Genomic DNA, 27,308 nt, shown 5'->3' with positions numbered 1-27,308 from the left:
TAATTGACTTCATTGGTGCCCCGATTTTGAACTTTCAGAATGTAGTTTAAATGCAGCTTCAAAGGGCTCTAAACGATCCCAGGCGAGGAAGAAGGGTCTTATTTAGCGAAATGATCTGTCATTTTTTCGGAAAATTAAAATTTGTATACTTTAAGCACAAAAGCTTGTGTAACACTAGCTCTGGGATGCGCATCCACGACGCTATGTACTATTAAATCACAAAGTGAACGTGCAAAGACTAAGAAAGTGCAAGTAAGTCAAACGCTGTTTACAAACAAAAAGGTACAACGGCGTCGGACGATTCTGAAGTTGTAGGAAAAAATGAGATGGAGTTTTTCACCATGCTCTACATTTTTGAGCCGGAGTATACAGATGATGAACTTAGATGTGATTCATAGTGTCGTGGACGCGCATCCCAGAGCCTGTGCTACACAAGCTTTTGTGCTTAAAAAGTACAAATTTTTCCCGAAAAAAAAAAAAAACAATGACCGATCATTTCACTAGACAAGACCCTTCTTCCTTCGGCAGGGATTGTTTAGAGCTAAACTACATTTTGGAAGTTCAAAATCGGGGCACCAATCAAGTCCATTATTGGAGAAAAATCCTGAAATGCTTTCCTCAAAACCCATAATTTCTTAACGACTGAAGACAGAAAGACATGAACATCTTGGATGACAAGGGGGTGAGTAAATTATTTGTAAATTGTTGTTCTGGAAGTGGACTTCTCCTTTAAGAAACACACACAGTACTAAAGTATTAAACTAAAGGATCACCTCTGCTGTCATCTGCCTGTTGAGTCAAAAGTATCCTGTAAGTACGGTGGATATAACCTATTTTTCACAGTGTTTTACAACACTGACTTAACTTTGAGCCGGTGTTAAAGCTGAATAGTCCAAGCAGGCCTTTTCTTGGTGGGTTAATCACATATTTAAGAGCCATAATCTTCACGGCTCAGGGCAGAGCGGGCAATCGAGATCTGTCAGGTCTGAGTCTGTCAGAACCTGATCCAGTGCCCTACGATCCCAAAAAATACCATCTTGATCGTTTTGAGAGAGTCTCTCTCCTAGCTGTCTACTTGAACTTTAGGTCTGGTGTAACAGATGAATTACATAGTAACATTTTCAAAAGACTGTGCCCTTCTCACTTCACAGTACTGTAATGAAAAAAACATTGCTATTGTTGTTGTTATTCACATTTTATTATAAGAAAATAACTACATTTGGAAATTCTGGATTTTTTGTTGCTATATTTGAGTAATCAAAATATTTTAGATCTGAAATGATTTATATTGTGCAATTTACCCACTCTCTAGAAAGTTTAAATGAAGTGTTACCATTTTTGGTTTATATATTTACTTAATTAGAAGATGATTCTTAATGTGAATGTCAAGTGTTAATAGGTTTGATTTTGGATTATCTGATTAGCCTGAGAAGGATTAACCAAACAGGAAACAGCCATCGTGACGACAAACACAATGCCGTCATACACATGAAGTCGCTTGGCATCTTTCAACCCGTTGAGGTGTACTGCTTGAGTGGGGCGTAAATGCTTGAATCTTGTCCGTGTCACATCTCAATTCCATCCCTACAATCTTAAAGGGATAGTTCACCCAAAAATGAAAACTCACCCTCTTGTCGTCCAAAACCCATACGACCTTTGTTTATCTTCAGAACACAAATTAAGAAAGTTTTGATGAAATCCAAGAGCTTTCTGACCCTTCATAGATGGCAACGCGACTGACACATTCAAGGCCCAGAAAGGTTGTAATGACATCATTAAAATAGTCCCTGTGACATCAGTTTTTTAACCTTAATTTTATGAATCAACGAGAATACTTTTTGTGGGCAAAGAAAACAAAATTAACTTTTTCCAATTTCTTCTTTTGCGTGTCAGTCTTTGACGCGCATACACGAGAGTACCACGACCTTTTGGAACCTTTATTTTTATGCCTTTATTAAGACGGGGTGTGTGCATAACAGAAAGGAAAGTATTGGGTGGACATTAAATACAAGGCTATTGGCGCCAACAAAACCTGTGCATGACAATATCTTCAGTTTTTGGTAGTCCTAAAAAAAAAGTGTGATCAATTATTTTTGCAATTGTGACTGTACATTATCACTTATAAGTTGTGTAGCAAGACTAGAAAGCTGTTTTGACCTATTTATTTGATAAGGGTGAACGTGTCTATAACTGGAGTCTTCTAGAAGCTGATTTTATCTTTTGGTTTACTGCTATGGAGTAGTAAATAGCAATTGAATTCAGCTTGTAAATGTCATGGATGGAACAACAACAAACTTCCTTTAGCTAAAACCATTGCGAACTTCACGGAGACAACAGTCTTTTGTGATTGTTTTTGTGTAGCAACACTTTGTGATGTTCAGCTTTTGTCATTTGCCCTATTGAAAACCAGATGTGGGTGCTCTGTGGAAAAAAATAAAGGTTATAAATAAATGAACACATGAAAGTATTAGGCTGATCATAGATCAGGCCTGAAATGCAGTCTTTCCTCGAGCTTTCAGCGAACAGATGGGCAGCAGAGAGAGAAAGAGAGAGAGCAAGAGAGAGGCCTAGCAGATGACCGAGTCTCATTCATCAAGCGCTTTCAGTAAACCAGAGTGCCATACCTCCAACACCCACATACTCTAAGACAGAGTCACCAACAGCAGCTCTCTGTGACGAGGTAGAGGGTGTCTTACTGTCAGATAGAGGGTGTAGGTGGACTCCTGAGACTGCTTACTATAGGTGCAGAGTGGAGACGCTACCTCCCTCTGTATCTGATGGACGTCACATTAGACAGTGTGTGTTTGTGTTTCCAGTAGTCCTGGAGTGGACACAGTTTGACTCACTGAACATTCAGTCATGCTGAGAGTCCCTCATCCTGCTGAGTCATTCGCACACATACACAGAGCCTTATATCAGGGGATGAGGACAAATAGAAATTTGGCCTAAAGAGAGATACAAGAACTTACATCCGGGATGGCCAAGGAATGAGCCAAACTTACACACGCAGACTGGTTTCCCAGAAGCTACCGCTTGATTTTGACTCTGGACTTCTCATGCAAGTGGACGCATACAAAATATGATGTTCATAAGCCTTATCTTCAGTACAGGGTGAAAAGCAACAGCGGTCCTAGTACCGAGCCTTGCTGTACTCCATGCTGAAATTGTGATTGATATGATACCTCAGTGTTTGCCATTCATTAACTAGAGTGTGGCGGCTCGCCACAGTCTAATCTGTCCTGCCAGAGTTTCATAATATATTTATACCAAAAACTATAGAATACCCCTCATCTTTAATGTTGCGTTTCATGCCATTATTTTGGCAAAGTGTCCGTCAAACAAACTAAGCGTAATATGGCTATATCCTCATCAAGTCTATTTTGCGCTGCTTGTTTCAAAGCGAAGCGCACACCTCATTCACACAATCAGCTGATCTGCTGGTGTTTGCTATATCGGTGTCAGAGTGTCTCCTTTGATTGACAGTGAATGCAATCAGCTCTGTTTTTGAATGTGTTGTGAGTTTAGAGCGCACGTTCGGGAATGCAACGACCACCTGTTACGCTTTGTTTCTACATTAGCATACTTTTCAACATTTGAATGGGCAAATATTTACAGTATTTTAATAGATTTGTAATGAGACGTGTTTGTAAGCCTGTTTTCACTAAAGCTGGAGTTTTCCGCCAAAATAAAAGCTCAACTGCAGTTTCGGCCAAAATAAAAGCTCATATGTTTATCTCTTGCAAGCAAGAAAATACTGTACAAGTGGAGCAAGCTCACTGTTTATTGGAAGAAAATTTAATTTTTAAATTAATTGGGGTGGGGGTTTATATGAATGTATTTATGAAGGAAACTTGTTTCAGGGAAGTTTCAATAGCATTTTTCCCCTTTATCTCTACTGTTCCATAAGCGCCACCTGCTGTCAGCAGGGTGAAATCCAGCCTGTCTGCTGTTTTTTTTTTTTTTTTTTTTTTTTTAATGCCGTTTTTGGTGTAATTTCACACAGCTAACATCAGACCATTCTGTTTTTGCTTCAAATGTTGAAATTATACAATCAAATTTAAAAAAAAAAAAAAAAACTGCTCATGCTAAATGTGTGTAGCATCTTTGTTTATATCATGATTAAAATGCAGTGGTTGATTCTAATTTCAAATGGCTTTCCAAGCCTATCCAAGAGCACACACACAGCAGTGAGTAGTGAACAAACACACACCATTTTTGCTGTGGCACCTGGGGAACAGTTGGGGGTTCGGTGTCTTCCTCAAGGGTCTCACCTCAGTTGTGGTATTGACAGTGGAAGAGAACGCTGGTCATTCACAATCCCTGCCGGTAGTCTGGCTCTCTAACCATTAGGCCACGACTGCCACCTTCAGTGCTATAAAATGGTCTAAAACTGTTTAACAATACATGCATTGTGTCTACACTGGATGCATTCAGCAAAAGCTTGCTCCCCAAGGCGAATGACGCAGATCATTACATTGTCACCCTATTTACATATGACACGTTCTGGCATTCAGAAACTGCTGGATCAGGAGTAGCGATTGCTGCTCCTGGTGGGATGCCGTCCTGGAGAGTTTACTTCCAACCCTAATCAAACACTCTTGAACCTGCTAATCAAGATGTTCAAAATTGCCTGAAAATTACAGGCAAGTGTGATGGAGCGGGGTTGGAAATGAAGCCAGCAGGAAGGTAGTTCTCCAGGAACGGGACCAGAAACCCCTGAGCTCAGACAGTGTGTGCTGGAATGAAGAGAATGCTGGGGTTTTGGGAAACACTTGATTCAACAATGCTTGTGGTAATATGCTAAAGATAGCTCCACTGATTGTTGATATTAACATCTTTATCAACTTTACAGGGTCCACAGGGGGCGGCACACTGGCTTGGTGCTTAGCACTGTTGTCTCACAGTGAGAAGGTCCCTGGTTCGAATCCCGGCAGGGACAGGAGACCTTTCTGTGTGGAGTTTGCATATTCTGTGTCAGCGATGGTTTATGCCTGGTACTCCAGTTTTCTTCCCACAGTACAAAGACATGCAGTTTAGGTGAACTGAAGACTCTAATTGTCCCCCTCACTTGAGTATAAAAGAATTGTGTATAGATTGACTTGGGTATGGATTAACAAGTTCTTGCCATAAATGTATCCATAGATGCTGGAATGGCATTAAGAAGAAAATAAACAAACAAACGAGGGCCACAGTGCCTCAGTGAATAGCATTGTCACCTCACAGCAAGAAAGTCCCAAGTCTAGTGTTGCATGGTACTTAAAACGTATTGCGTTACCCTGCTTTTAAAAACGGTACAATTCCACATTTTACTAGTACTGGTACTTTAAGAATGCATTTTAATAAGAGCCGTATTTCTGCGTGTCTGTGTTAGTAAATGGTGCAGATGCTCAGTTTTGTTTACGACACACATACGCATGACGTTCGCGGTGTTTTCAGCCTCTCTAACTATCGTCATATAATGAAGATCCTAAAGGTCTTCACAGCAACCCTTCAAAATAAAGGTTTGGTTTAACTTGACAGTCAGAAATATATTAATATATTACTTAATGTAAAGATAGTAGTAGTACTACTACTACTACTAATAAAAATATTATTAAAACAATGTTTAAGGAATATTTACTAGAACATATGTTTACCGGAAAATTGTAAATGCACAATGCAGTATTTCTGTAAAAATAAATAAATAAATAAATAGCCTATAATAAATTAATTCTTAATCAAATCTAATTATCCTTTATAAATTCATTAGACTTGCTTTTGATTATTAAAATATAATGAAACGATTAAAAGAGAATCCAGAAAATTTATGGTAAACAGAGATTCACAAACAAAACTGAATTTGAGAAAAATAATAAAATGTATTTCATGGGGCCTTAAAAACATGTACTTTTTGTTAAACTTTTAAAAAAATTGCTTTTGAATTCTGCAAGTTTCATAATTTCAATTAATTAGACATGCTTTTTGATAATTTATTATTATTATTTTTTTCATAGGGCCCCTCTTTATTTCATGTGTGTCTTTGTTTTATTGTATTTGTCATTTAGTTTGTTACTTACATCTAGGTTCTTATTATTAATAACAAAGATAAAAAAAAAAAAAAAAAAAAAAAAAAAAAAGACTATGTCATGAAATAAGAGTTGGCTTTATCCTTTGAACTAACTTACCAATATGGCAAAGATCTCTACATACCTGTAGCTCAGTAGTTGTGTAGTGCTACTGGCTTGTGATTTATTATTATTTTATTTATTTAAGGGAGGGGATTAAATGCTTTGTGTTAATAGATAAAGTAACTATGATCTCCATTTGGATCATCTGTTATTCAATTAATTTTCCTATTGTTCCATGTTTTTTTTCCTAGTATCAGTTCTGTAGTAGTATGGTGATATTTTAGTCAGGTATTGTATCGAAGTCAAAACTTTGGTATTGTGACAACACTACCCAAGTCCCAACTTCCTTCACTTTCCCACATAATCCAAAGACATGCGGGTCAGATGAATTGGAACACACACTGAATTGTAAGTACGTGTAAATATAATTGCATGTATGTTTAGGTTTAAGGCCTGGAAATACTTTGGTTTCCGTCTTCCGCACTGTCTCAGAAGGAATATTCTCTATCGGCCATAAGCGCTGATGGAGTCATTCTGTGTGTTCACACTACCTAGTGGACCTTTTGTTTTTGAGCGCCCAAATTGCTTGCACATGTGCTGTTGTCCTGGATATCAGTGCATGTCAGGTGATGACGAATATTCCATTACATGGAATGTTCTCAAGCTACAAAGAAAGCACCCTATCAGTTTTGCCATCCATACAGGGATTTTTCTGGGCCTTGGCCAGTAGTTTCCTGCATCCCTTCAACCCTACAGAGGACGAGCGGTGTGGAGATCCAATAATTGTTCCAAATGGATTTCCATTCCAAATCTAACAAGATTTTAACCAGGCTTTGCTTTTGCTTTATTGTTGCCTAATAGGTAGCCTTTAAGATAGTGTTTACAGCTTACTGGTCCAAGGTTAGTGAGGATTCTGAGGTGACGTGATGCTTAATATTTTGGACATCTGTGGCTTACAGTGTAGACGGTGTGCTCCGCAGTGTGTTACAATTTGTGTGTGTGTGTGTATATGTTTAATTAGTTAATTAGCCGTGTGTTTAGAATATATTAATGTGTGTGTGACAGAAGCATAAATACTAATTCCCTTTGAAGCTTTTTCTGGTCAAGAATCAGCCACTTGAACAGGAAGGGTCTGTCTAGATGATGTGTTCGTCGGCAACCACAGTTTGATTTTGTTTTTTCTGTGTGTGATTTTTAAAGAGCGATAAATCTAAAATCGTCAAAACCACAATAATAGATTGGTGTGGTATCTAATTCAAATCATGGCGCAGCTGTCTCCACAAATAGTTAAACAGACAGCAGCAAAGGAATGATTGGAAATGTGTGTTGACTTTGCGGTCAGAATCTCCTTCCATCTGAAAGCAATAAGTACCGATTGTTTAATGGACTTAACTCTGAGTCCAAGCAGGTTCTTGAGGACGCCACGTTTTCTTGCTGAAACTTAAAGTTCTTGAAACGTAGTTTCTACAGAGAGTGCGTCAGGTCAACCAATCGAATCGGAGCTTGCCGTTTCGAGAAGGCTCCATCGTGTCCAACATGCATCATACGGCTCGTGAACGGTCCGTGGGTGTGCCGCCCGAAGCGGAGACATAAATACGGTGCCGTACCTGCATTTTAGCTTGTGTGTGGCGGCATCATTCATCGGTTGTTTTGATTGATCTCTGACAGGTCCAAGGCGGATTTTCCTCTGAACTAGTTTTCCTTCCAGCCCCACGTGCTGCACGGCAAACAGATCCCCTCTCCGCTCTTCATGTGGTGAGACCACCATAAACAGGACAGACCAGTATCCGCTTCCATTCAGCACTGGGCAGGAACTGGCCTCTCATAGATCACAGAGTGCCACTGACGGCCAGCGTGGAGTCTTTGATTAGAGTCTGAAGTCATTTCGAGCACTCCCAGAGGCAGTTTACACAATCTATTCAAGAGAGATGTGCTTCATCACAATGTTTGGTGCCGCATTTATACATCTGCCCTACAAAAACCCTAAAAAGTGTCTTTGCGATCCGTGGGTGTCTGAACTCGGTGGCTCGTGTGCGAACAATGGAGTTGAGTTGCATTCATCAATCGAAATTCTGCTGCGAATTGCTAGCTGAGACCAAAGAGGAAATGGCTTTTTAGTTTGATTGCTCCATGTAAAAGACAGACCTTTTCCCACTCAGACTTTGCTTTCACGGCCTTTGTTTTTCAGTAACATTCTCTAAATGTAGCATCGCTATTATTATTGCTCGTACTTAGGGTCAGTGATTTGAACAAACCCTTTAAGAGATAAAATGTACTCACACTCATGCCATTTCAAACTCGTATTACTTACCTTCTTTTGTCATTTGTTTTTCTTTTTTGTGTGTTTGTTGTTTTTTTGTTTGATTAATTTTGTGTTTGTTTTTGTTTTATCTGTATAATGAAAGTCATATAGGGTTCAATATTTGTTTTGCACTCCATTGTGCCTTTTATTTTATGTACTTAAATTTTGCTTTTAGTTGTCTTTTTTGTCATTTGTTTTTTTTTTTTTTTTTTTTTTTTTTTTTTTTTATTGTTTTTAGTTTTGTCTCTATGATAAAAGTCAATAAGGATCAATTTTTTTGCACTCTATTGCGCCTTTTATTTTATGAACTTGGTCAAATTTTTTGTTTTTAGTTGTCTTTTTTTTATTTATTTTTATTTATTTGTTTTACTTTATAATGAAAGTGAGTCAATATTTGTTTTGCACTCCATTGCACCTTTTATTTATGAACTTAGTCAAATATTTTGTTTTAGTTGTCTTGTAATTTGTTTTTGATTCATTTTGTTGTTGTTTTTTTGTAGTGGTTTTGTTTATTTTTTGTTTTTAGTTTTTCTTTTTTTGTCTTTATAATGAAAGTCAAAACTTTGTTTTAAGTTGTCTTTTTTGTCATTTGTCTTTGGGTTTTTTGTGTTTTTGTTTTTAGTTTTGTTTTTGTTTTGTCTATATAATAAAAGTCAGCAGGGTTCAGTATTTGTTATGCGCCTTTTATTTTATCAACTTAAAGTCAGAATTGTTGTTTTTAGTTGTCGTAGTTGTTTTTTTTTTGTTTTGTTTTATTTTGTCTCTATAATGAAAGTGTTCAATATTTGTTTTTGCACTCCATTGCACCTTTTTATTTTATGAACTTAGTCACAATTGTTGTTTTTGTTGTCTTTTTTATAACTAGTTTTTTTGTGTGTGTATGTTTTTCGTAGTTATTTTATAGTTGTTTTTATTTATATATTTTGCTTTATAATGAAAGTGAGTCAATATTTGTTTTACACTCCATTGCATCTTTTATTTTATGAACAATTTTTTGTTTTACTTGTATTGTAATTTGTTTTTGACTCATTTTGTTGTCTTTTTTGTAATTTGTCTTTTGGTTTTTTGTGTGTATTTTGTAGGGGTTTTTGTGTGTGTGTGTTGTTTTTAGTTTTGTTTTAGTTTTGTTTATATAATAAAAGTCAGCAGGGTTCAGTATTTGTTTTGCACTCCATTGCGCCTTTTTATCAACGTAGTCAAAATTGTTGTTTTTAGTTGTCTTAGTTGTTTTTTGTTTGTTTGTTTGTTTTTTGTTTTGTCTCTATAATGAAAGTCAATAGGGTTCAGTATTTGTTTTGCACTCCAGTGCACCTTAAAGTCAAAATGTTTGTTATAGTTGTGTGTGTGTGTTGTAGTTTTTTTTTTGTTTTTTTTTTGTCTGTATAATGAAACTCAATAGGGTTCAATATTTATGTTTTGCACTCCATTGCCTTTTATTGTATAAACTTAAGAGTCAATTTTTTTTCAGGTCAAACAGGTTTGGACCAACGTGAGCAAATGATGACAGGCATTAAATTTTTAGTGAACTGTCCCTTTAACAGTACATATTAAAATGAGGTGACTTGGAGCTGGGCCAGTAAAAAACCACCTAGCAACCATTCAGAACCACATGCTAAAAACCACTTCGAACACTTAGCGGCCACATACTGTAGCTTCACCCTAACATCACGGTGGCGAGTTTTCCACTGGCAAACACCACTTGTATTGTCTCGAGAGCGTTTTAAGACTTCTCAGGCCGATGTGGATTTGTTTGCGAGCGCACATACAGTAAGCAGCTTGAACAAATGTGCCGTGTGTAGGTTTGAGAGCCGAGCAGCTGTATTTCCCAGCGCTTTCAATGGCGGCCCACTCCTCCTGGAGTCTTGTAATGTGATTAAAGGCTATTAATCATCAAAGCGTCTCTCGCGGGACCCCTGACTCACGGGCCGGGGGAAGAGCAGGGGCGGGACGTGTCAAGAAAGCTTTCAGCCGACACTCTCTCGCTCACACAACGATCGCAGAAGATCAGGGTCACCTGCTACCCACAGACCCACGAGCGTTATCTCTGTGTGCCGTGGCACAGGATGAGTTTTGGTTTTCCTGTATGAGCGGGAGTGGAGAACATCCCTTGTTTGGAAAAGTCAAGTTCTTTTTTTAGCTTAAAGTGAAATTAAGCCCAGAAATATGCAGTCATTTTCTATTTGAGTTTAGAAAGGGCCGTGTCCTGTCCTGTGACCAGAAGACCATCACAGTGGGGAATCTTGGGGGTTTTATTGAGTCCGAGTTTCCAACTCAAAGGGTGTGTCCATGCAAAGGGGGTGTGGCTTTGACTATTAGGGGCGTGTCCTTTATGAATCACTCCAGATGCTAGGAGGGTATTGATGCAGCTGGATTTAACCGTTTGTACACATTTTGTGATAGGGATGTCCAGAAAATGCTATTAATTTAGCTCATTTATGAGATTATGATTGGATTGCATTACAGAACTTCTACTTCCATCATTCCTTGTGACTAGATAATAAAACACATTCAAATGACCAATTATACCACTAATGCACATTCATATTCTTAAGGTAAAACAAGCCCATTTTTATTCTGGAAATGTTTGTTTTTGACATTTCCTTCTCTCTGTTTTCTGCCAGGTGGCCTATTTTACCGAGATGCACAAGATTTTCACTGAACTGACGGATCAGATCGATCAAGGCGGTTTGACGGACGAACAGAGAAAGCAAGAGAATGAGGCCAAACTGAACGAGTTGCGTGCACTGTCCATTGTGGCCGATGACTGAGAACGAAAACATCCTGTTACCCACGTTTTTATGACGTCACGTCAACATTTATTTATTTTTTCCTTTTTTGTTTGTTCATTTTTTGTTGATGTAGAAGTCTTGTTTTGAATATCTCTGCCAGATGAAGCCATCACAAAAACACTAATGATACTGTAAAACTTTTTTTTTTTTAACAGAAATCGTGTTCAGTTTCTCATTTAAGCATGAAACTTAGATTCTAAGCTTGAATTAATTACCTGTTCTTTTTTCCAGTTATTTCCTGTTATCTCAGACTTCCTAAATGTTTAATTTTTCTAGTCTTCCCAGTTCTTTTTGTCAGTACAACTGATCAACGGTTGAATTTCTAACAGGTAGTTTACATGTTTAAAGCTTTCCCATTCAACAGAGGCTAAATTAATATTCAAATTATATGCTAAAACTTATGATTAACATTTTGTTTGTTGTCTGTAGAGTTCAAACACTACAATAAGATGCTCATCAGCTTTTTTTTATTTTTTTTTTTTTTTAAAGAATTTTAAAAACTAGTGCAACACTGGAGTAGTGCAGAGAATTTTTGATGATTGATATTTTGGAAAAATGTTACAGTGTGACTGTCAGTTAACAGAAATCACATTAGCCTTGAGATCAGCACTGAGTATCATGCTTTAAATGATACTCTGCCTCCCTCTACTGACAAATGTGAAACATTTTTCTTATTTGCTTTTGTATCTGACCTGTGTTTGTGCTCATTGTATTTGTAATGAAGGAAAGACCAGTTTAATTATATTTAACAGTCGTCTTACAGCCATAATACATGAGGGCCAATTATTAAAGCCAGACATTTTAATCTCAGTGTCGATGTTGTGTATAGCATCAGTTACTGACAATCACTATATAGTGAAGTTTTTAAACTGGAAGAGCCTTGATTGTATCAACAGAATTGTTTTGGTTCGGTTTGACGTTAATATTTAAATCAGATTATTAATGTGCCTTCACAGTAGGTTATGTTGCTCACTATGGTCCAGTGTAAACAAATTCAGTGTAAGTCCCTTTGGATAAAGCATCTACCAAGCAACTTAATGTAAGAATTACACAATATTTTTGAAAGAAACAAATAATCTAAAGCATTTTCTCTAGGACCACAGCCTTATGATTTCCAAAATGTGTGTATTATGCGTCTCAAATTGAAGTGTTTTCCTTTAAACTAATTGTTTTTGCTGTTGTGTTTAATTGTCATATATTCTTACAGTAAATTGGTTGTGGATACCCACTGTTTGTCTGAATTACTCATTTCATTTTAAATGTGACATGAAAATCTGACTTTTTCCATGTTTAAGTGCTTTAATCATGTTTCCAGTGCATCTACCAACCCAGAAAATGAGAAAAAGGACAACCTAGTAACTTTGTTTTGGTAACAAGCAAAAAAACAAGCTGCTCGGATTTTGTTCCACCGTGACTTGGAAAGGGGATCTTATAATATTATTGCTCGTTAATCTGCACGTTTCCACCCACAGCACTGTCAACAGTGTACCAGTTCTAACGTGATGGCAAAAGTTTGAGCAAAGCATGCTAACTGTTCTGTCTTTTGCTAAACAGACGAGCACAAAACACTAGTTAGAGTCTCAGCCTCAGAAGACGAGAGCAGTGTTTAATTTATTTACTGCATATTATGCTGCTGCCACAGAGATAATATAAACATGCAATTTCTTTCCCAGCTGTTTACCTTCACAGACATAACTGACTTGTGTGTATTTGACAGCTTAAGTGCAATAAGATGTGAAAGAGAACTTCGGGTAGTGATGGGCGCTTTCAAAGCACTGCTTCATAAAGCTTTGAAACACCTGTGAATCACTTGTTTCGGAACTGGTTCGGAGTGCGTACCAAACTCACATGATTTCAGTAAACAAGGCTTCATTACGTTATAAGTTTTTCAAAATTTCCAATGGTTTGCAGCTGGAGGGCGATCTGTGTAAACCTGTAAATCATGCGAGTTCATTGTTCATTGGAAGCCCCCTAGCGGCAAACCACTGAACCACCATCTATAGTTTTTATCAGATCAGTTTCATCAATTTGTAGACATTTTAAACAAGACATATGTAATTAAAATGATTTGAAGTAGTTAACTCTTACTAGCCTCTACATACACGCTCTCCATAAAACAAACAAATCAATATTTTTAAAACCACATATTATACAGACACTTTGTATTTAATGGTATTTTATTCTTTTTTTATTGTATTTAATGTACTGTACGTTCAATAAAACATAAAATGGGTTTTTAAAAAAGCTGTTTTTATGCATGTTTTAGCCTGAGTTTTTGTTGCATTTACACACTTTTGACCAGCAGGCGTCACTAGCGTGTTGTTTCAAGCGCTTCAGTGAATCATTTTGTGAAGCATTTGGTTCAATTGATTCAAAGCTTCGAAAAGGTTTGTTTCTCCCATCACTAGCTTCAGATGTGTGCGCTCAGAAAACTTTATATCAGTAGGTTAAAGAGTTACTCCACCCCAAAATTAAAATGTTATCATTTATCACTTACCCCCATGTCATTCCAAACCTGTAAAAGCTTTGTTCATCTTCGGAACACAATTTAAAGAAGTCCACTTCCAGAACAAAAATTTATTTCAACAATCATCTGTCTTGGTGCCATTTTGGAGAATATGCGCTGGACGTAAACAGCGTACGCTGTTCTGTGTCAGCTGCACCACACGGACACGTCTTCTACGTTCTTTACGCTTTGATTTGAATGAAAACAGCGTAGCCGTGTGGTGCGGCTAACACAGAGCAGTATATGCTGTTTGCACCCAGCGGATATTCTCCAAAATGGTGCTACGGTGAGGCAAATGAGACGAATTGTTGAATAAAGTTGTTATTTTTGTGATTTCAATGCAAAAGACATGAAAATTAAAACCAAACACGTCTTTAGCATATCTCAGCATATCCACTCTTTAGAGTATCTCAGGTAGGAGCTGTAAAGGCACAGCCCTATTCTGGAAAAGAGGGCGGGGAGCAGCAGCTCATTTGCATTTAAAGAGTCGAAAACTGGGTTTCTGCTTCCACTCAAAATAGCATTTTCAAAATTATATAAATCATCTGTCGTGTATTTTGAGCTGAAACTTTACAGACACATTCTGGGGTCACCTGAGACTTGTATTGGGGTCACCTGAGATCTTGTAAAAAGGTGCATAACAGGTCTTTAAATTAACTAATTTATCTTATCCTTCTTATTCATCCAAAATGATGTTGAGTACACATTGTAGTCAGGGCAGGATTGTGATCTACTGAACCAGGGAATGAACCAGTAAAGTATTTTTGTAAGCAACAGATTAACATCCTAATGCCTTTCACCAAAGTACAAAGATTTTAAATGAAATCCCTATAAACCAATCAGATCTTTGGTTCAAACAACAGCTGTGATTAGCATGAAAATGAAAAACTAATAAGGCATTGTCTTTATCAATAAAAGGAACTAAAATACAGTACATCTCAATCAGATGCAATTAGTCAAACATTTACAGTTGAATACACTCATTTACAGACTGCTAAACAGTCGTTTCATCTATCGACACAACAAATGAAACGAAGCATTGCAATTCATACAGATTGTTCTTCAGAGGTGCAACTTTCTCTTAATTACAAAACCGTCCAATATCTATAAAACTATTCATTACAATAAATTCATCTGTTCCCAAATCTTGGAAAAAGCAGCTGAAAATTTCTGATCTATGCATTAGGATGCAGAGCATCTGCGTCAAGCTCATTTGACCACATCTGTCTAAAATAACCTAAGATCACTACATGATGTGTCTTCAGGACGATTTATCATAAATTATGGAGAACAGTTTCCTGTCAGTAGCATTTGTCTTGTTTAGCAAGTCTTAAGTTAGTTCAAATGTTTTAGAGAGAACTGCTTTGTAAATGTGACGTGGAGAGCGTGTGAGGTCTATATGGATGATTTACTGTACATCTGTGCAATCTGCTCACTGAAGACGCGCCGGAGATCCACACGCTTACTCTTCAGGGTCGGCGTGAGAAGGCCGTTTGACACGCTAAACATTTCAGGGTGCAAATACAAGTCCTTAACCTGAGAAAAAGAGAGAAAAAAACGCTAAAACAAAAGCTCTGCTTATAATATACTGTACACACTTAAGCAAAAATCATTTCTAAAGGAGAAGTCCACTTCCAGAACAACAATTTACAGATAATGTACTCACCCCCTTGTCATCCAAGATGTTCATGTCTTTCTGTCTTCAGTTGTAAAGAAATTATGGTTTCATTTCAGGATTTTTCTCCATAGAATGGACTTCATTGGTGCCCCGATTTTGAACTTCCAAAATGTAGTTTAAATGCAGCTTCAAAGGCTCTAAACGATCCCAGCTGAGGAAGAAGGGTCTTATCTAGCGAAACGATCGGTCTCTTTTTTTTTTTTCCTCTGAAAATAAAAATTTGTATACTTTTTAAGCACAAAAGCTCATGTAGCACAGGCTCTGAGTTGCACGTTCTTGAACGATTCGTTCATTTTGAACGAAGCTTTAATGTGGCTCGGGAAGAACGAGTCGTCTCGGGGAGTGATTCATTCAGTCGCGCATGCGCAACATCCTATTAGGTTCTGTACTGGAATTAGTTCACCTGTTTCAAGTCTTCAGGTTTTTCGAGTTGTTTGTTCATCTTATGGGGCGTCATGCGAAGAACGAACGACTCAAACCCGAAAACTTGTCAGATAAGAGGTGAGGTGAGTTAATCAAACTAAAGACCCAGGTAAACAATGAATTAATCTTTTCTGTTTCTTATAGCATTATAGTTTTGTCTTGTTTGTAGTGTGATCAACATTTGTGTAAGCAGTAGATGTGTTAGGGAAGTAACACTTAACATTTTAATTATACTTTGCTAAAATGAACAAAATGACTCGAAAAAAGATTTATTCATTTTGCTGAATGAGACTCAAAGGTCTAAGTTGGTAAAATGATCCAAACTTCCCATCACTACTACAAATCATGTGTAACTTCATCGTCTGTGTACTGAGTTTGCTGAAAAACTCCATCTTATTTTCTCCTACAACTTGAGAGGAGGACATCGTTGTACCTTTTTGTTTGTAAACAGTGTTTCTTAGTCTTTGCGCGTTCATTTTTTTAAACACTGGGTCTGTAGTTCCGCCTACGTTCTGCGTGACCTTTCGACGTAATTCAGTAGTACATAGCGTCGTGGACACGCATCCCAGAGCCTGTGCTACACAGGCTTTTGTGCTTAAAAAGTATACAAATTTTAATTTTCCGAAAATAATGACCGATCGTTTTGCTAGATAAGACCCTTCTTCCTCGGCTGGGATCATTTAGAGTCCTTTGAAACTGCATTTAAACTACATTATGGAAGTTCAAAATCGGGACACCAATCAAGTCCATTATAAATTCTGAAATGTTTTCCTCAAAAACCATAATTTCTTCACGACTGAAGACAGAAAGACATGAACATCTTGGATATTTTCTAGATTTCCTACTGTAAATATATCAAAACTTAATTTTTGGTTTGTAATATGCATTGCCAAGAACTTCATCTGGACAACTTTAAAGACAATTTTCTCAATATTTTAATTTTTGTTTTTGCACCCTCAGATTCCAGATTTTCAAACAGCTGTATTTCAAAAAATGATCCCTAGTTACTGGTTTTGTGGTCCAGGGTCACATATGTGTAAAACAGTGGTTCTCAACCTTGGGCCTCAACTCCAAAGCCTTTAACTGTCCACAATATTCAAAGGTTTCATGACTTTTCCTTAATACTTGTGTAAAATCACAAGAAAAAATGTTTTATTTGCTGTTCACCTATTTTTCTTCACAAAAATGACTGAGATCAAGCAATAATGTTGGACCCCATCCTGAAGACCCTGGTTAACATGGAACCAGCTCCACCCACAGGAATTACATTGGCAGTGCATAACAAAAAATTCATCTGCTTTGAAAAGTAGTCTAACCTTGACTTCACAACAGCATCAATGCATATTTTAACATTTTATTCAAGTGCTTTAACAAAAATACAAGCTGCTCAACCCTGCCAAACACTGGCCTGATAGACTTCATAAATATATTTCCATACTGTTTAACTTTCAAGACTGAGGGATGAATCATATTTATTGTGTGATAATTGATATTATATGTCAGTTAAGCTGTAAATGACCCAGAATGCTCCTCTACCTGCTCAAATGACTTCAGTCCTGCCTCCTTTCCCACTGCCGTCATGTCCTCCAGCACAGCTTTCTTCACATCCTGCCATTCAAGCGGGATAGAAAGAACAGTCATTTTAATGATGCATGAGCTTGTCATTCAGTCTGAAGGGAATAGTCCACCAAAAACTGAAAATCTGCTGAAAATGTACTCCCCTTCAGGCCATTTAAGATGAGTTTGTTTCCTGGACAGATACCAGATTTGAAGAAATGTAGCATTACATCACTTGCTCACCAATGGATCCTCTGTAGTGAATGGGTGCCGTCGGAATGAGAGCCCAAACAGATGATAAAAACATCACAATAATCCACAAGTAATCCACACCACCCCAGTCCATCAACCAGTGTCTTGTGAAGTGAAAAGTTGTTTGTTTGTAAGAAACAAATCCATCATTAAAGCATTTTAACTTCAAACCACTGTTTCTGGTTAAAATACGAGTCTATAATCCACAATAACACTTCCGCCAGAGAAAAGGTCAATTTCCTGTTGTCCTCTCGCATCAAAATCCATTTTTTGACTTATAAATGGTGCTTGATCTGTGCATATTTCTCTCCTGATTCAGACAAGATGACTTTTTCCACTGGTGAAGTCAATAATACGCATTTTAGTCAGAAGCAATGGTTTGAAGTTATAGAGTCTATTGATGAATTTACACTTTTTTTTTTTTTTTTTTTTTTTTTTTACAAACATGCAGTTTTTTCCTTCACAAGACATTAATTGATGGCCTGGTGTGGGTTACTTGCGGATTATTGTGATGTTTTTATCAGCTGTTTGGACTCTCATTCTGACGGCACCCATTCACTGCAGAGGATCCATTGGTTTGCAAGTAATGTAATATTACATTCCTCCAAATCTGTTTTGATAAAGAAACAAAGTCATCTACACCTTAGATGACCTGAGGGTGAGTACATTTTCAGAAAATGGTAATTTTCAGGTGAACTACTTTGTTGAAACTATAAACGCTAAGTTGAGAAATTGCAGTGTGTGCACAAGTATAAGCGCTATAAACATTTAATGACGTTTGGCAAGCTAATTTTGCATGTGTATGGCATTAAAGCTCACAGGATTTTGACAAAGCTCTTCATATGATCCCACGATCCCTCTTTCTTTGGCCCAGTCGACAAACACCTCCGGGTCTGGAACTACAACTCCTATCAGAAAAGACTAAACACACAGAGAAACACAAAGGACTGCAGTCAGTTTCACTGCAATGAAAACATTTAAGCATTTTAGGCAATGCCTAAAACTGCTGCACTTAAGTGTGTACACTTACTTGTAGACTATCTCCATGCACAAAGACCTGCAGAACAGGAACACAGCGAGTGTAGACGTTCTCAATCTTCTCAGGCGCGATGTACTCGCCCTGGGACAGCTTAAAAATGTGCTTCTTCCTGTCTACAATGCGCAAAGTCCCATTCTGAAAGACCAGAGAGACAGCAAACGTTCACACAAGGTCTCATTCAGAAAGTTTAAAAAGGTGAGTTCACCCAAAAATGAAAATTCTGTCATCATTTACTCACCTTCAAGTTGTCTTCTTTTGTTGAGCACAAAAGAAGATATTTTAAAGAATGATGGTATCCAAACAGTTGCTGGTTCCCACTGACTTCCATAGTGTTTTTTCCACGCTACAGAAGTCAGTGGCTACTATCTACTGTTTGTTACACACATTCTTCAAAATGTCTTCTGTGCTCAACAGAAGAAATAAATTCCTACAAGTTTGAAACTCATACATTTTTGGGTGAATTGACCCTTTAAAGGAGAAATTTGCACTGCATACAAATAGCATGTAATGACTGTAATGACAGCTGAAGGGTCTCACCGGGAGCCACTGTCCCACGTCTCCAGTATGAAGCCAACCGTCAGCATCCAGAGCCTCTCCTGTCCTCTCCTCATCCTTCAGATACCCTCGAAAGACGCTGTGACCCCGGATACAGATCTGACACGTATAACATACCAAAGTGTATTCATTTCAGTTCATTAATTTGTCAAAAGTGTTCCCAGAAACCCTCACAAGGTTCATGTTATGAATCACTTTTCACACTTTCTGGTAGAAAAGGCCCAAAAGTCTCCCTCAGTTGGAATAAAAGTATCCACATTTGGTTGGTGGATTAATTTCCAACATTGATCTGGATACTGACCTCTCCTTCTCCATTCTTGGCATAGTAGTTCATGTCGGGGATGTCTGTTAACTTCACCATAGCACAGGGTAAAGGAGCTCCGACGTGACCTGAAACACATCAGACTGCTGTAAGACCAGGACAAACACAGCTGAACCATAGGTGAACACTAATACTTCAGATTTAGCACATAATAAATTTCAATAATAAAAACTAGTAAATAGTATGCTGTTCATGACTAAAGCAGGCCTATAAAGACACATAAACACAAACCTGCACTCCAGTCGCCAGGCATTGAAAAGGTACATCCAGCAGTGCACTCCGTCTGTCCATAACCCTCAAATATCTGAAACCATATTAAACAAAGCCTGTCAATATCACAGTCACTACTGGTGAACTGTTAATAAGTACACCTCACTCAAACAGTGCCATTCCAGTGTTTTTGCATACAATGATATTATTTACTAAGATTTGGAGTTGGCTTTTGTTTTTATATTTTGAGTTTATTTCGGTTAATTTTAAATTTAGTTTAGGTTTTAGTCATCATTAGTTTTTGTCATGTGCATTTGTTATTAGGGTTCAAGCACGTAGCGCTGAAACCCTATTGTAACCGTTACAATGGCCAAGGTGCAGACTGCAGAAGTCGTAGAGACTTAAAACTTGGAGGGATGGTAGTACTCACACTGCCAACAATGTCACCAAGGCTCACCCCAGTCGGCCCCTGACGGGGGCGCTACAGCAATCAAAAGTACAAAATCACTTTTGAGGGTCTTATGTCGTTGGAATCCTTGGCTCACGCACACCTCAGATTTGATCGTGAGCCTGGCGAAATTTTCGGGTATTTTGGATTTTTTGAAAAAAATACTTTTGCGAACTAGTCCTAGGTTTTTCACCTGATCAGAATCAAACTAGTGCAGAACCATTCTCTGGAGAGTGAATATCAATAATAATAATAAAAAAAAAAAGTTGAACTTTCAACTCACTGTCACAAAGGGGCGCCAAAACGTTTGAAAGGGGCAGGGCAACTTTTAGTATAATGCCTATAACTCCTGAATGGAATGAGATATCTTCGCCAAACTCAGAACACTTATGTATGAGCTCAATCTGAGGTCACAGGACACACACACACAAAAAAAAAAAAAAAACAAAAAAAAAAAAAAACAGAGCTTGGCGACCTGGTGGCGCTATAAGAAGGGAAAAATACCTACGCAACCATTTTTCTATTCAACATGAAAATCACTGAGCACTGTCTTGGTCCAAAATGCCAAAAGTGTCTATAAGGACATTTGCGTATCTCAAAAAACCATGGCTGCCTTTGGCCAATAAACCTATTAGACAAGGTTAACGGAGGTCAATTGGAACAAAACTTGACTCTCGGCCCCAAAGGTCTAAGAGAAATTTAAAATTTTGCAATGCCATATGCCGGTATTTTGCACATACACACAATATTCGTATCATACGATACAACTTCTCATTCAGGACAACTTTGCCTCTAGAACTACTTCTGTCAATCGAATCGTTTGTTAAAAGGTTGAGAAGATGTAAAAAAATCTACTTTTGCGACCAGTTCTAGGTTTTTTGAAAAAAACAAAAAAAACATTGCAATTCTCTGAACTCTCTAGGTCAATAAAATTTGTTAAAATTTACCCCTTGGAAAGCTATAATGGGGTTGTTTAGAAAAGGGGACTGTCCAAATTTACCCAAAATCGTATAAGGTCTAAAGGAAAATACAAAACGTCACGAAACCTGCTGAGGACATGTGACAGGTGATTCTAAACAAGCATGCAAAGTTTTAAGGGGATCAGACCACAGCTGGCACTATAACAGTCATATACATTAAAAAACATATTATTTCTATAGTGAATTTAGTGAAATTTCAAAAATTAAAATCAAAATGTGTCTGCTAATTATCTGTTAATTTTATAAAATTTATAAGATAAGTTTTGAAAAATGAAACTGCTCAAAGATGAATAAATAACATCACAAGTGACAATTTCTCATTGCTAGTTAATTTGGTAACACTTCATAATAAGGTTTCATTTGTTAAGATTAGTTAATGTATTAACTAACATGAATGAACAACAAACAATATATTTATTACACTACTAAAATTACGTTATTGTGTAAAAGTGCAATGTTTGTTTATTTTAGTTTTAGTCATTTTTAATACTTCATCTTAAACTTAATTAACTTTTAATTTATTTTTCATTTTCATATGTTTGTTGATAGCAAAGCAATATTTCTAAGTTTCTAAGTCACGTTTTCTAAGTCAATATTTCTAACTTGTAAGTTTAAGTTAAAGCTATTCATCTAACATTTACACTTTATTTAATTCCAGCTTTAATGACAAAATTGATTCTTAATAGTTTCACACAGTTTTGGCTTTAGTTAACAGTAATAACACAAAGCAGTGTGATGTCAGAGATGAAGACGTGTGTGAATAAAAACAAAAGCTTCATTTTGATATGATATTGAATAGTTATAGCTAGTGAAAACTTACCAGACAGCCAAGGGTGGCTCTGAGAAAGGACAGGACAGTCGGAGAGATCGGAGCGGATGCAGTGAGGATGAATCGCAGGTTTCCACCCAGACTGGCCTACAGAGGAAACAGAGAGAGATGAATGAGAAAATGGACTTTATTTTATCTCACACGTCACCTCACAAATATAACACACTGTATATCCACAAGGGGGCACTTCAGCACCTTTTCAATAACTGCAGCTTTGGTGTTAATATAAAAGATACATGCCTGTATCTTATTGAAGATCAGTCGGTCCCACAGGCTGTTGTTCCTCACGACTCCACTGCTCAGCTCGGCCTGTTTCCTCCTGATGGCGTAATGAAGAATGACTCTCCTCAGCGGAGACGTAACCGAGCCCAGAATCTACACGCACACATGACATTCATCACTTCAGAGCGATTTAACACTCGTTATTCTCCATTTGTGTCCAACACTGACATACAGCACTCACTTTATCATAGATGCGGTTGAGTAATCGAGGGACCACAGGGAAGAAGGTGGGTTTTAGGGTCTTTATGTCATCCATCAGCAGAGAAATGTCACCCTGGTAAAAACCAACCCTTGCTCCGTGACAAAACATCGACACCTGATAAAGAGAAAAAGAGTGCAGAATAAAATGAAGAACAAGGATACAACTGAACTACGTTAAAGGAGGGGAATCTGGACATTACTGAATTTGTATTAAATTCAAGCCAGCATGCAATCAAAGGAAATGCTTTACAATAAAGTTCAATTCATTAACATTAACTTATGCATTAGGTATCATGAGCTAACATACACAATAGGCAAAAGTTTTTGAACAGTAAGATTTCTAATGTTTTTTTAAAGACGTCTCTTCTGCTCACCAAGCCTGCATTTATTTCATTCGAAGTCTAGCAAAAACAGTATAATTTTGAAATACTACTTAAAATAACTGTTTTCTATTTTAATATATTTTAAAGTGTAATTTATTCCTGTGATCAAACCTGAATTACTCCAGTCTTCAGTGTCACATGAGCCTTCAGAAATCATTCTAATGTGCTGATTTATTATTAGCAACATTGAAAACAGTTGTGTTGCTTAATATTTTTGAGATACATAATACATATTTAAATTCAAAATTTTGGGGGGTAAGAAATTAATACTTGCTTTCATTAAATTGATCAAAGTGACAGTGAAAATATTTATAATGTTACACAAGATTTTTATTTTAAATAAACGTTCTATCCATCATAGAATCCTGAAAAACAAATATTAAGCAGCAAAAATAACATATACATACATACATATATATAACAATAATAAGAACCAAATTAATAACTGATTACCAAAACATAATTGATAATTGCGCAGCAATTAGCATATTAGAATGATTTCTGAAGGATCACGTGACACTGAAGACTGGAGTAATGATGCTGAAAATTTCAGCTTTGCATCACAAAAATAAATTAGATTTTTAAATGTATTCAAACAGATATTAGTTCCTTTAAATTGTAATAATATTTTACAATATTAGCATTTTTTATGCATTTTGCATCAAATAAATGTAGCCTTAGGGAGAATAAGACAGGGTTCTCACACTTTGGTTAACTTTAAATTCAAGGACCGTTCAAGGACTTTCCAGGTCCAGTACCCTCAAAGTCAAGCACTTAAAAAAAAAATAAAAAATCCCAAAGTGGTGTAATGACCATATCAAAACTCAGTCACCCTTGTGCAGATTGATCATAAGCACAGCTAAAAGACTTCCTACAAGTGGCTATCACAAAACTTAACATCTTGCAGTTTTCACAGGTAGAATGCAAAATGTTTCAATACAAGCATTTCAGTCAAATGCAATTTATTTAATATTTTTTATTTAATATTCATTTAATAATTTAATATTTCAAACATTTAACCCACGGGAGAAAAATCAACCTTTTGAAACAGTTCAAAATCAGTTCCATGCAAAAAAATACAGATTTGGCAACCCTGCATCCAACACAAGCTGCAGGAAGCAGATTTAACTGATCATGGGTCAAGACAAGAGTAAGGAGAGATGACTGACAAATTATGCTGGAGGATTTGCTGCTCAGCAGATAATGTGCTCATTTCTGATCTTGTAAGATGTGCTCCCTTTATGCAGAGTGTGTGTGATCGCGAAATTGCAAATGAAAGTGAATAGCCACTTATTCAAAAGAGATTTAAATACTGGGCATAGATAGCGACTTCTCAGTGCGCCAAAATTATATTCAATATTAGAATGACTGCATGAAACAGTCCCACATAGGGCTTTAATACAAAAATGCACATGATGAATGCCGACTGTAGAACGCAAAAGCCGAATCCCGGACATTTCGAGCGATTTAGAAATCCTGGCTAGATGCAATTTTTAGGTCCAAAATGAGGACATGTCTGGGGAAAAGAGGACGTATGGTCACACTAACTAACGTAAATCAAGCAAGTTAGTATGCATAGGCCACAAAGTGTTGATGAAATGACACATTAGCAGACCAGAGGGAATAATATGGGATTTTTGTCCAGAAAAGTTCTTGCACAAATAAATTCAAGCACTTTCAAGGACCTGTATCCATGTATGTTTATTTTCAAAAACTTTCCAGGGCCTTGAAATATTTTTTTCAGATTCACAAACTTTCAAGGATTTCAAAGACCTGTGGGAACCCTGATAAGAGACTAAGAAAGCATAAGCATAATAAAAAAAAATAAAATAAAAAAAATAATTATTCCAAACCTTTGACCAGCAATGTAAATATACTATTACTCATTTTCATTCATGCTAAATTAATGTAACTTTAAACATTTTAAATGTTAAAAATGTTTATGTAGACATTTATATTAATAAGGACTAATAAATACAGTACAACCTACTTGGTTATATTTACACATTTTATTTTTTTTTAACAAATGTCATTAACTTCGTAAAATGTCAAAATCGAAATGTTTGACTTTTAGATGAAACCAAGGAAAATATTTTTAGATAAAATAATATGTTAATAATTATACTAATAATATTAACAATGGTAAAGAGTCAAAATGAGTTAGAGTATCAAACAGGTGTGTTTTACCTGGATCATACGCTCAAACATGTGGGCAAGCGGCAGATATGAGATGGACACATCCTCTTGACGAATCACAAAGTAGCCCTGACATGTGAATATAAAATATGACAAATAGTTTAAAACATAACATAATTAGTTCAAAATGGCCAGTACATGCTGTGACTAGACAAGTTAATGAGGTTTTCACTGGCATTTCACTTCCAAGCAAAATATCTGTAGCAGTTGTTTTGAGCAGTTCATTTTTAAGAGAACAGCATTTAGTCCATTTCACCAGTTTAAAACAACCTGAAGATAAAAGGTACAAAGAGCTTCATAAACAAGAACTTGAAAGAGAAAGAGGTCTCGTGGGAAACACAAGGTCTCTGTTAAAGCAGAAACAGAAGGAAGAGGAACAGGACAGAAGATAAGATGAAAGCTACGGAGAGATGAAGTTTAGGAGGGGAAATGTCACAAGCTGAAGAAGGATAAGAAAGAAAAGAAAGCAGACATACAGTACAGGAAGCTGAAAGCTCTCTGAACTGACCTCAAGGATCTTGATGACAGAGGAGGTGTTGGAGGCGATGTTGCCGTGAGTGATCATGGCTCCTTTAGGTTTATCTACGTGACACAAGAGAACCACATCTAAATCCAAATATTTAAAGATCAGGGTTTAATTTTTACAGGTCACTGTAATACAATAAACTAACCACAAGTTAATATGGACAATACAACAGATCAAAAAAACGACCCATACAAATACTGTGAACAGGGTTTGTAGTGTTTGCTGGTTGGTACCTGTGGTCCCACTGGTGAAACACACCACAGCCAGATCCTGAGGTTTAGGAGGCTGAAGCCAATACAAAAACAAACATAACACAAATTAAATATCTAACAACTGCACAATAAAGTGAACAATGAATATAATCAATGTGTCATCTACTTAATGTGTTAAGTAGTAGTGAATTGGAAGAATGACCATAAGTAAACTAAACTCAGATGGCGTGGACTAATAAGTCTTTAATATGCAAGAAGGTTGCCACTCTTTCATGAACACCAGACTTTCAAGGATTTTTTAAAGCACCATTTATTTTATATCAAGCACCTATTTTTTACACGCCAGCATATGTAGAATCATGAAAGACCTCTTACAGTACATTTCACTTACACTTAACATTTACATAAAAAATGTCAGAGTAACAAAGTTTTGAAGGTGTGGGTTTTATAAATTTAGACCATTTTGAGCAGTCGTGTTCAAAGGAATTTCGAATTTCTCAAATATTGATTATTCTTGCATCAAACTGATTTTTTGCTGTAATTCTTGTAAAAGATTTGAATTTGCAAGAATTTCTAAATTTTTAAATTAATAAAAAATGGTTGAACAGGGCTCTACACTTTACTTTTTAGAAATTAGAAGCACAGTCAAAAATGTCAGGAGCACCTTCTAATCTATAATCAAAAAATGATCAAATATTAGCCTTCCTATTACGAGACAATATTTGAAGTGATTTACAGGACATTTTGTTTTTATCTTTGTAATGGCATTTTTCTAACTTTTATTAAAAGTATGTCATCTTTTGTCAAATTCAAAAAAATATATTTATTATTTAATAAATATAGCTTTTATTTATAAATATAGCTTTTTTTTATTTCTAATTAAAACAACAGAATAAAAACAAGCAGAATAAGAATAAGTTACCAATCAAATGAAATCAGTATTAAAAAAAATTGTACTACAGAGGTGGCACAGAAGAACACAAAAGTGGCTTGTAGGTTTATTTTCAGATGGTTTAATGAGGCTTAATGAGGATTAATGAGTGCAATGAAATTCATAACTTCATGTTGAAGTTAATGTTTTATATATAACATTTTGAATAAATAATTTAAATAACAGAAAAGATACTTTAAAACGAAAGTAAAACTGCCAGTAGGTGGCGGCAAGTCACTGATTTTATCACTGAATTGTTCATTAAATTGATTCGTTCGAACGGCTGATTCATTCAGAAATGAAGCAAGTGACTATCTTTATGAATGGGTAATTGAATCAGACTCATTTAAAAACGCCCATTCATGCATAAACAAAACAACGCTGTGTTTGAATGAAGATGCGCAGCAGCTCAGCTGTTACTTTGTTTGAAACCATTTTTGTTGACAAAATAGAGCAAAAGCAGGCAATAGTGTTCAGACAATCACTTAATATTAACTTCTTGTTTAGTGAACTGTTGTAATAAATCAATATCATTTGCAAACTCCCTTAAATCAATAAATCTGTCTCTCTCCTTCATTCT

General features: G+C 36.5%; 2 protein-coding genes across 2 annotated transcripts in view; one reads left to right on the top strand and one right to left on the bottom strand.

Moving 5' to 3' along the window:
* The window catches only part of bin3 (bridging integrator 3), a 74,241-nt gene extending 62,025 nt beyond the window's left edge, over window positions 1-12,216 (top strand). The window contains exon 9 of the mRNA XM_051117125.1: window positions 11,031-12,216. Within this exon, the coding sequence (XP_050973082.1) occupies window positions 11,031-11,177 (147 nt within the window). The 3' untranslated portion in view covers window positions 11,178-12,216. The remainder of the gene's footprint in view (window positions 1-11,030) is intronic.
* A 2,835-nt stretch (window positions 12,217-15,051) lies between these two features.
* Window positions 15,052-27,308, bottom strand: part of acsl2 (acyl-CoA synthetase long chain family member 2) — a 38,140-nt gene continuing 25,883 nt past the window's right edge. The window contains exons 9-21 of the mRNA XM_051117117.1: window positions 25,819-25,870; window positions 25,568-25,641; window positions 25,051-25,128; window positions 22,461-22,595; window positions 22,238-22,372; window positions 21,989-22,084; window positions 19,762-19,834; window positions 19,510-19,598; window positions 19,191-19,307; window positions 18,645-18,788; window positions 18,434-18,535; window positions 17,342-17,413; window positions 15,052-15,240 (exon numbers count right to left, since the gene is read on the bottom strand). Of these exons, the coding sequence (XP_050973074.1) occupies window positions 15,100-15,240; window positions 17,342-17,413; window positions 18,434-18,535; window positions 18,645-18,788; window positions 19,191-19,307; window positions 19,510-19,598; window positions 19,762-19,834; window positions 21,989-22,084; window positions 22,238-22,372; window positions 22,461-22,595; window positions 25,051-25,128; window positions 25,568-25,641; window positions 25,819-25,870 (1,308 nt within the window). The 3' untranslated portion in view covers window positions 15,052-15,099. The remainder of the gene's footprint in view (window positions 15,241-17,341; window positions 17,414-18,433; window positions 18,536-18,644; window positions 18,789-19,190; window positions 19,308-19,509; window positions 19,599-19,761; window positions 19,835-21,988; window positions 22,085-22,237; window positions 22,373-22,460; window positions 22,596-25,050; window positions 25,129-25,567; window positions 25,642-25,818; window positions 25,871-27,308) is intronic.

The sequence above is a fragment of the Labeo rohita genome, chromosome 8 (genome assembly GCF_022985175.1).
Source record: "Labeo rohita strain BAU-BD-2019 chromosome 8, IGBB_LRoh.1.0, whole genome shotgun sequence".
NCBI lineage: Eukaryota > Metazoa > Chordata > Actinopteri > Cypriniformes > Cyprinidae > Labeo > Labeo rohita.
This window is presented reverse-complemented; position numbering and strand designations above follow the sequence as displayed.